We start from the raw sequence: 10,088 nt of genomic DNA on the forward strand, positions 1-10,088 counted from the left end.
GGTCAGCACCTACGAGTCCGGTCACAGTGTTCGGTCAGTGTTTTTAACACGTCTAGGAGAGACCAGATGCACGGAGAGTCCGGTCAGTGATGACCTAACACGTCCGGTCATCAAAAGAGCTCTCTAGAACCTCTCTGGAAGTGACCGAACACTGGGAGAGTCGAGTCCGGTCATAGGATAAAGGTGAGTTCGGTCAGTTGAGCAGAAATGCATTGGTAACCAGACTCGGCCTCAGCGTGTCCGGTCATTGGACCTAGGCGCATCCGGTCAAGAGTATGCGCGTGCAAGAGCTAGTTGTTGAAGCCCAACTGTTGGCTTCAAAAGGAGGGGACACGTGGCGTCATCCTAGCGACCAGACTCTGTGACCTGCGTGTCCGGTCGTTATGACCTGTGAGTCCGGTCAGTTCGAAAAGTGCCCAGTGAAGGGGTACACCGGCTCTATTTTCTTGGGGGCTATAAAACCAAGCATTGACCGGCCTTGGGCTGGTTGCTGAGCACCCTCACGCCTATGTGGCTTGTGTAGGAGTGCTTGGATGCCCTCTAACTCACTTGTGCTAGCAAGAGTGTGAATCGATTGTGAGTGAGTGTGATTCTAGTGAGTTGCATTGTGAGATTGCATCGAGTGGCATTAGGTGTTTGAGTTGCAAGCCAGTGGTGCTTGTTACTCCTGGAGGTTGCCACCTCCTAGACGGCTTGGTGGTGGTCTCTGTCGAAGCACGCAAAGAAGATTGTGCAGTGCTCTAGAGAAGTGATTGTGAGGGGTGTTGTGCTTGCCCCACGGGAGCCGCGAAGAGCAACTCTAGTTGAGCGTGTCATTGAGCTACCCTCACTTGTGGGTAGGTTTTTGCGGTGCCCAACGTGTGGGCTTGGCGGGTGATGCCAATTAGCCGCTGAACCACCAAGTGAGTGGTCGACACAACAGGGACTAGCTTGGTGGCAACCAAGTGAACCTCGGGATAAAAATCACCGTGTCATCCTTGTCTTCCCATTGGTTTGCATCCCCTTTATACAAGCTTGTCTTTACATTTCATACATTGTGCTTATGTGGTTGCTCTTGTAATTAGTTAGCTTGTGTAGCTTGCTAGTTACCTTCTTGCTTGTGTAGCATAGAAGTAGTTCCCTTACGTGGCTAATTTGATTTTAGTAACCTTATTAGTCACATTGCTTAGTTTGTGTAGCTAAGTAATTTGAGCTCTCTAATTTGGCATTAGTTGCCTTGTTATTGTGCAGTAGAGAGAGGAGAGGAGGGGCATCGCGATGGAGAGGAGCAGGGGCGCTGGCAGAGGGAGTCGCCGTCTTGCTGAGGGAGAGTGATGAGAGAAGACAGAGGAAGATGATGGTCGCACACTCCCCTGAGTGTGTGACTGGTCGCGAGTTAACTGCTCCAAAAAAATGAGAGAGGTCTCTCATCATAATTGTCGGTGAACAAACCAATCCTTAACACATCAACAACAAACTTCTTGTTGACTTTAATTAGATAGAGTTACATATTTTATGGGTTCTCAAAGAAAACTATGAAGCTCAATATTTAACTATAGCAACACTGGATAGTATGAAAATTAAAGTTGTTCTATATTTAAGTTTAAATACTTTTGTCATTTGCGACGAGAGAAAAAGTTGTAAAGGTGGTATTTTAAATTGACATAGGCTTAATAGAAATATTATTGCCAACATTAACTTACATTTACATTATAGATGTCGGTCATTATAAAATAAATTATAAATTTGAACTTTTATAAAAAAATGTAAAACATAATAGATATGTATTATTTTTGTTATTGTTTTCCATTGATAATTTGATAGATTTTTTTTCTCCCATGGGAACGTCGCACAAATTTGCTAAACACGAAAACTGCCGTGAAAGTGGAACGAAAGGAGACTCTCCTCCGTATATGACAAGTATAAAAACCCTCCAATGGTGCGGCCGGGCAGCACAAATCTCAAAGGGTTTTTGGATCCACACCATAATAATTCTTCAACTTTGGAGATCTGCCATTACAATTCACCTATTCTGAAACTTGCCATTACAATTCTTCTTCTACCTGATACTTTCCATTTTCTACGTCTTCTGGGTGTCTGGGCCCACTGTCAGGCCGTATACATGTACACATCTTCCGTATGGACCAAAACACCCCCTACTGCTTCTCTCCCTCCACTCACTAACGTGTGGGCCCCACACGTCAAATTCTCCTTCAACCTCTAGCAGTCTTCCTCCTTGAGTTTCCTCTTCCTCCATCGTCCAACGAGGGGGAGGGCCAGAGGGGGGGGGGTGGTGGTGGCGGCGGTGGTCACTCACCAGCGCGCGACCATGGTGGCACAGGGATGCTGCTCAAGCTATTCCTAGGGCTCATGCTGCTCGGCATGATGGTGTTGTTGTCCACAGTTCGTCGTGTTCCTAGCACGGCACGCGGGGAAGGTGGCGGCGGCCGCGCCCGCCCCGTTCTGGTCATGCCTCGGGGTGACGGGTGAGTTGGGCTAGTCGAGGGCCGGTGTGAGCGGAGGGCACGAGGGATGGGCCAGATCTGTGCGGCGGCGGCAGCAGCGGCTCGCGTGCGCGCCTATGTGGCGGCGGTAGCGGCTGCTGCTGCTACTCGCCCATGCGCCTACGGGAGCATGGCAAGCAGCCAGCGGCAGCGCGTGCTTGGGTTAGTAGGTCACGCTCGCGCAAGCATGGCAAGCAGCGAGTGGCTACAGCGGGCGGCGGGTTGGCGAGCAGGAGCCGTGGGCCATGGTTACCGGCGTCGGGGAGAGGTTTGCCCAGAGCTCGCGTGCGGCCATGACCTGGACGGAGCTCCCACGCATCGGGGAGAGGTCCGCCCGCCCCTCCCATCTCGTCGAACACCGTCCTTTCAGGATGGCTGGAGGTTGAAGGAGAATCTAATGTGTGGGGCCCACATGTCAGTGAGTGGAGGGAGAGAAGCAGCAGGTGGTGTTTTGGTCCATACAGAAGATGTGTACACGTAAACGGCCTGACAATGGGTCCAGACACCCGAAAGACGTAGAAAATAGCAAGTATCAGGTAGAAGAACAATTATAATGGTAAGTTTCAGAATAGGTGAATTGTAATGGCAGATCTCCAAAGTTTAAGAATTATAATGGCATGGATAAAAAAAGAGTTAAATGCACCAGAGATCCATTAACTTGTGATGATGTTTTAGTTAGGTCCATCAACTTTTAAAGTGGTTTTTTGGGTCCATAAACTTTGTACGCCGTATCACTTAGGTTCATACCTCTCCACGTTGGCTTCTCGTGCTGATGTGGCATGATGACTAGGCTCAATGAAGTAGCCTTTACCGATGCATTTTGTCAAAAAGACTACAGACGCACGAGTAGGCACCGCCATCGCAGCTGTGGGCGCGTTGGCAAGCCACTACCGTGGCCATGCGGGCGTGTAGGCAGGTGCCGCCGCCCTACCACTTTGGGCACAGGCAAGTTGCTACCACAGCCACACAGGCTGCTGGTGCCCATGCTGACGTTGCTTAACCTCAGCGAGAACGCGTTCGCAGGGGAGTTCCTAGCCGTGGCGGTGTTCCAGATCCGGCGGCTAGAGTCACTCGACGTCAGCCACAACTTCTTCAATGGCACGTTCCCCGACGGCATTGCAGCGCTCGGTGGCACGCTCGTCGTGCTCGATGCCTATAGCAGCTACTTCATCGACATGCTGCCGCACGACCTCGGCAAGCTGCGTCGGCTCCAGCAGCTCAACCTCGGCAGCATCTTCTTCAACGGGAACGTCCTGGCCGAGATCGGGTAGCTCCGCTCGCTGCGGTTCCTACACCTCATCAGGAACGCGCTGACTAGGTAGCTCCCTTCGGAGCTCGGTGCCCTCGCGTTGCTGGAGCAGCTAGAGATCGGATACAGTGCCTACGACGGTGGCGTTCCCACGGAGCAGTGGCACAAGGACAGCACCGGCGCGTCGGGCAGCGGTAGTGCAAGCGGGGCACGTGCACGCCCCAACGTCGTCATCGGGCCATGGTGGATGATCGTGTTCCAGAGGCTAGACTTCACCGCCGACGACATGGCGCAGTGCGTCAAGGGAAGCGACAACATCATTGGCGCCGGGTCGTCTGGGACAGTGTACCGCGCGAAGATGCCGAACGGCGAGGTGATCAGCGGTGAAAGGAGCCATCAGCTGACGCGGACGGCAACGGCAATGGAAATAGGAGCATGCTCGCCGAGGTGGAGGTGCTGGGCCACCTCCGGTGCCGCAACATCATCCGGCTGCTGGTGTGGTGCACCGACGGCGAGGCCACGCTGCTCTTCTACGAGTACATGCCGAACGGTAGCCTGGACGACCTCCTGCACGGTGCTACCGGTGCCAGCACCGCGGGCAAGGCAGGGCTGGACTAAGACGCGCGGCACCGGATCGCGGTGGGTGTGGCGCAGGACGTGAGCTACCTGCACCACGACTACATGCCGACCGTGGCGCACCGCGACCTCAAGCCCAGTAACATCCTGCTCGATGCCGACATGGAGGCACGTGTGGCCGACTTCGGCGTTACCAAGACGCTCCACGGCGCCGCGCCCATGTCCGTCGTTGCCATGGTGCTGCCGTGGCAGCTGCCACTGCTGTTCACATCGTTCGCGCTGATGTCCCTCGGGTCGAGCGGCATCCGACCCTGCATGCTGGCGTTCGGGGCGGACCAGCTAGACAAGCGGGACAACAACGCCAAGAACATGCGGACGCTGCAGACCTTCTTCAACTGGTACTACACGGTGCTGGGCCTCTCCATCGTGGTCGTGACCACCATCATCGTGTACATCCAACGGGCCAGGGGCTGGGTCGTTGGCTTCGTCATGCCTGTCGTGCTCATGGTCATCGCGCTCACGCTATTCCTCCTCGGCTCGCCCTTCTACGTCAAGGCGGCGTTCGACAGGAGCGTCATCATCGGCTTCATGCAGGTGCTCGTCACCAGCTACAAGAACCGCCACGAGCCCTTATCGCCGGAGACCGCCAACTCCTCGAGCTTCTACAACAAAGCAGGCTGCAAGCCCAGGACTCCCATGAACAAGCTAAGGTACTTGAACCGGGTGGGTGTGCTTAGGAACCCGAGCAGGGGGGTCAGCCCCGACGGGGCGACGTGCGACCCGTGGTGGCTGTGCACGGTTCAACTGGTGGAGGACACCAAGGCCGTCATCCGTGTGCTCCTGATATGGTCGACGGGGATCATGCCCGGCGTCATCGTCGGGCAGCAGATGTTCCCGACGCTGCAAGCGAAGACGATGGAGCGGACAGTGGGCAAGATGGAGATCCCCGCGGCCTCCTTCGGCGTCTTCGCCATCCTGACGCTCACCGTCTGGGTAGCCGTGTACGACCGCGTGCTAGTGCGGCCACTGTCCCCGCTCACCGGCCACGCGCGCAGGCTCAGCCTGCGACAGCGGATGGGCGCCGGCCTTGCGCTCTTCGCCGTGGACATGGCCGTGGTTGCGCACACCGAGAGTGTCCGCCGAGCCGTCGTGATCGCCCAGGAGCTCCGCGGCCCGGGGCACCTGGACAAACCGGTGCACATGACGGCCATGAAGTTGGTGCCACAACACTGCCTGACGGGGCTCGCTGAGGGCATGAACCTGATCGGGCAGATCGAGTTCTACTACTCCGAGTTTCCCAATACCATGTCCAGCATTGGGGTGTCGCTGCTCGCGCTCGGCCTCGGGTTCAGCGCCGTGCTGGGCAGCGCCATCATCGAGATCATCGGTGCGGGGAGCTGGAGCGGCGGCCACGACTAGGTGAGGCGCAAGGTCGCGCGGTGCCAGCGCCGCCCGCGACGTGATGGACGCGGCGGTGTGGGAGGCTGACCAGCAGCAGCAGATCGACAATGCGGGTCCCGAGCGCGCCGCCGCGCTAGCCTCGCCCGGTGTCGTCATGGCCAGCGCTCTGCTCGCAGGCGCGGTGATCCGGTGTGCATTCGATGTTCGGCGTCGAGGCAGTGGTGCTCGCCCACAAGCTGTTTGACAAAATACATTGCGGCCACGTCAGCATGAGAAGTCCACGTGGAGGGATGTGGACCTAAGTGATACGGTATACAAAGTTTATGACTAAAAAACCATTTTAAAAATTGATGGGCCCAACTGAAACCTCTTCACAAATTAATGGATCTTCGGTGCATTTAACTTAAAAAAAAAAAAACCAATCTCAAACACCAAGTGGCCAAATATCAGCCGCAAAAAGCAGAGGCATGGAGTCGCGTCGCCATCACCAGAGGTCCCGCAGCGCACGCGGGCCACCCCCGCTGCCGCCCCTACACCAGCCCCACCCTCACCACCACTCACCCCCGCACCACCGCCAAAACCCTAGCCACTCCCCCGCCGCCGCCTCCTTCGTCTACCGTCCGCACCAGCCCATGGAGGACGACGCCATCTCGACGCTCATGGACATCGACGACTCGCCGCTCAGCGCCGCGGGGGCCGGGTTCCTTGACGAGGAGGACGGGGAGGGGGAGATGTTCCTCGCCCCGCACCGCGCGGGCCGCGGCGGCGGTGGCGAGGCCCGCGGGTCCCTCCTTTTCTCCGGGTTCTTCAACAGCTTCGACGGCGCCGACTTCGACGACGACGACCTCGCCTGAAGGAACTAACCGCCCGGTTCGGTAACAGAGGTTGTTCGTGGTTCGCGATTCGTGTTATGTCGATATCGTGATGGGGTCTCTTAATTAGCGTATCGATTGAGACTCGTTTGAGCAATGTTCAGATGTTTAGGGATCAATATAAGTACCTTTGTGCGCCTTTGTGCCCTATGGTTCGTGGATCACTGTGCGTGTGTTCTTCCGCATCTTTGTTGGTATTTTGACTCCATTAGTATGATCTATTGAAGTTTCGTTTGTTATCATTCTGTCTTGTTACTCGATTGACTTGTTGTAGTTCGTTATAAATGCTTATATCTGTTTCTGGAATTGTGTAGGCTGTGAGTTTTTTCTTTATAGAGTTTGGGGTTAGTTAACAAATGAGACTTTTACCTACAAGCCATTATAAAAGTTTCTAATTCCTTCTCCGCCACAGAAATTTTGGCTGCCCCTCCTCAGTCCCTCGCGCAAACTTTTCTGGTCCTGTGTGCCACTTCCGTCAGTTTAGAGCGTGACGGCCGGTAACGGAGGGATAGAATGACCTTTTGCCCCCGTGTCCAGGCGTCAGGAGAATAATTTTCCACTCCTCCGGTGGGACGTGCCTGAGGCCTCCTCCTCCGCCCACCACCACCAGCTGCAGCTCCCGGACCCGCCACCGCCCGCACCTATGCCCGTGTCGGACGACGGGCCGTCGGGCTTCCCGGCCAGCAGCGACCCGCCCACGCCGCCGCTGCCTGGGAGCTCCATCGCGGATGAGGACTTCATGATGCTGCAGAGGCGCGCCCCGCTCATCGAGGTCCCTCCTCCCGCCGCCCACCAGGCCCAGACGACCGAGGGGCCCACCGCAGCCGCGCCCAAGAAGGCGACCAAGCCCAAGAAGCCCCGCAAGCGCGAGCGGGAGGAAGGCGCCGATGCCGATGTCGATGCTAACCCCGACGCAGTGGACGCCGCCGGCGAGCCCAAGAAGAGGAAGAAAAAGAAGAAGCTTTCCGACCTGGACGGCGCCGGCAAGGCCGCCACAGTGGTTCAGGACCCCAACGGGCTTGACCTGACACAGGTACTATTAGACATCTGGAACCTCCCGCTGGCTCCCATCCATGGCGCCGACCGCCGCATCTCTGACACCGCTCGCTCCTTCGTCCTCGCGTTCCGCTCAAAATACTACAAGAAGAGCTACGAGAATGACCCACCGGAGGAGTCGAAGAAGATGAGCCTGGATAAGCCTACTGCCGCCGCGGCCGCTGATGGCCAGTCGCCCAAGAAGAAGTCGGCTGCACCGAGGCCTGGCGCAGGCAATAATCTACAAGTTCAAGGCCGACGCGGAGGCCGCGCTCAGGTACGCCAAGGCCAGCACCATGTTCGGGTAGGTGGACATGCAGTACCACCTCCGCGAGGTCGAGTCAGGGGCCGGCCGTGACCCGCCGCTGGCAGCGCCGGCGCCGAAAGCGCCGCCCCCGCAACAGTAGCAGCGCTCCGAGCTGCGGCTCATGGAGACGGCATCGTTCAGGCCCGGAAGCTCCGGGAACGGCGCCCCGCTACCCATGTCCAGGGCCGTCGGGGCCATGCCGGCGCGTCCGGCCGTGGGGCAGCAGCAGCACCCCAAGTCGATCCTGAAGAAAAGCACCGATGAAGGAAACTCTGGGACCACAAGGGAGGTCTCCCGTGTGAAGTTCATGCTCTGGGACGGCGGCAAGCTCGAGCCGCCCGCGGCGCCGGCGAGCGTTGGCGGCAATGGCGCGGACAGCGGCGTCAAGGCTGCCAAATCCGTGGGGTTCGCTTCTTCCCAGCCTCTGCAGCCGCCCATGCGTCCGGCGCAGCAGCAGGCTCCACACGCCGTCGTCACGCAGCAGCTCCCGCCCCCCGCGCGCCTCTGTCGCTGCAGCAACATCTCCCGTACCACCAGCCTCGCGTCGCCGACGGGCATCCACTGGTGTCTCCCCAAGGTCAGCTGCTGGCATACCCGCCACCTCGCGTCCACGGCAGGGGGCCCTCCGCGCTCCCTGGGCAGCCGCTGCCGCCACTGCCATACCAGCCTCGCGCCCACCGGCTTCCCTGGTGGACAGCAGCAGCAGCAGGTGGGGTACCCGCCTCGCTCCGCACGACAGTCCGCCGCTCCTCGCCGGACAGCAGCAGCAGCAGCAGTTTCCGCCTCGCCCCAGCAACGCGAACGCCGCCGAGGAGCTCCCGGCGTGGAAGAGGGGGGGAGAAGGAGTTCAAGGAGGAGGTGTGGAGGCTGATGACGGGCTAGTGGAAAATTATGCTCCTGACGCCTGGACACAGGGGGCAAAAGGGTCGTTCTATCCTCTGTTACCGGCCGTCACGCTCTAAACCGACGGAAGTGGCATACAGGACCAGAAAAGTTTGCGCGAGGGACTGAGGAGGGACAGCCAAAATTTCTGTGGCAGAGAAGGAATTAAAAACTTTTATAATGGCTTGTAGGTAAAAGTCTCTTAACAAATTGTGTTGAAAGTTCCCATTTGTCAACAATTTAACCGTCTAGTGAAGACAATGTATAGATGCTTTGATTATTTGGTGTTGAAGTGGAAATATCACATTAGCATAGTCACTTTTTTTTTTTGAAAACATTGTATCAGTATGCAAATCTGGTATTGCAGGGAAGTAGTTTTAAATCTGCTTCGTAGAAACTTTATTCCATCATTCATCAAATCAGAATTGTCATAGTTACAGTGTCTCTAGAAATTTGGTTCAGAACTCAAAATTGGGAGAGCATGCCTAGTTCTAATTACCATAAGCATCACCATTGTTCCCAAGTAGTATCACAGTCACTGATAATAGATGCCACCATGCAGGGTATGAACTGAGCTCGGGAGACAACAAAACTTCTTGCACTGTTCTTTTTGAGCTTATTAATTTAAAACACTTACAGTGCCAATATTTAGCATTGGAAGTCTGTCCTAACTTCTGTTAGGCTGTATCATAGTGTTTTTTAACAATTGCTGTTGTTGCTTCGTATTGATAGGCTTTTGGCAACAAGCTCCATCCACAATTTTTTGTTCCGAGCCAATGGCTTGGAATCAGTCAACCCCAGTTTCATTTGCTTCCTGAAGTTTTATCCACAAATCAGAATTGGGTGGATGCTAAGTTGAAATTAAGATAAATTACCATGCCTTTAAATATGGATTATTGCCACTGATCATAAGTTGTAGGGCATACAGTGAGCTTACACACCTACGGTACCTGCTTTGATGTTTCTTTATATTAATACAAAACTGTTGAAAAGCATTTCTATGGTAGAGTCGCTTCTATTTCCATTTCATTCCATGTCTTTTATCTGGATGCCCCTAACCTAAGCAGACCGACATCAGCCAGCCGATAGGCGGCAGCCACCACAAGGGCAGGGATAGGAGAAGGGACTGGGATAATAAATTTATTTTTTGCCTCGTTTTATTGATACATCTCATCTAGATAGAGAGGTTTACTTGCTCCTAAGCAAGATGATTAATCTTATCTCTAACCATAACCCTAATGGGCCTCTCGTACTACCGGGCCTAGCCGACTGCTCATGAAATA

At 55.5% G+C, this 10,088-nt stretch overlaps 1 protein-coding gene and 2 pseudogenes across 1 annotated transcript; all 3 read left to right on the plus strand.

The window, feature by feature from the left end:
* The first annotated feature begins 3,466 nt into the window (after nucleotides 1-3,466).
* On the plus strand, nucleotides 3,467-5,727 carry LOC136470367 (protein NRT1/ PTR FAMILY 1.1-like; annotated as a pseudogene).
* Nucleotides 5,728-6,176: 449 nt separating this feature from the next.
* LOC136474338 (uncharacterized) lies at nucleotides 6,177-6,823 on the plus strand. Its single transcript, XM_066471931.1, has one exon. It carries the CDS (start codon nucleotides 6,177-6,179, stop codon nucleotides 6,561-6,563), a length of 387 nt encoding a protein of 128 aa, XP_066328028.1. The 3' UTR covers nucleotides 6,564-6,823.
* On the plus strand, nucleotides 6,634-9,541 carry LOC136470368 (PWWP domain-containing protein 1-like; annotated as a pseudogene).
* Nucleotides 9,542-10,088: the final 547 nt, after the last annotated feature.

The sequence above is a fragment of the Miscanthus floridulus genome, chromosome 8 (genome assembly GCF_019320115.1).
Source record: "Miscanthus floridulus cultivar M001 chromosome 8, ASM1932011v1, whole genome shotgun sequence".
Taxonomy (NCBI): Eukaryota; Viridiplantae; Streptophyta; class Magnoliopsida; order Poales; family Poaceae; genus Miscanthus; species Miscanthus floridulus.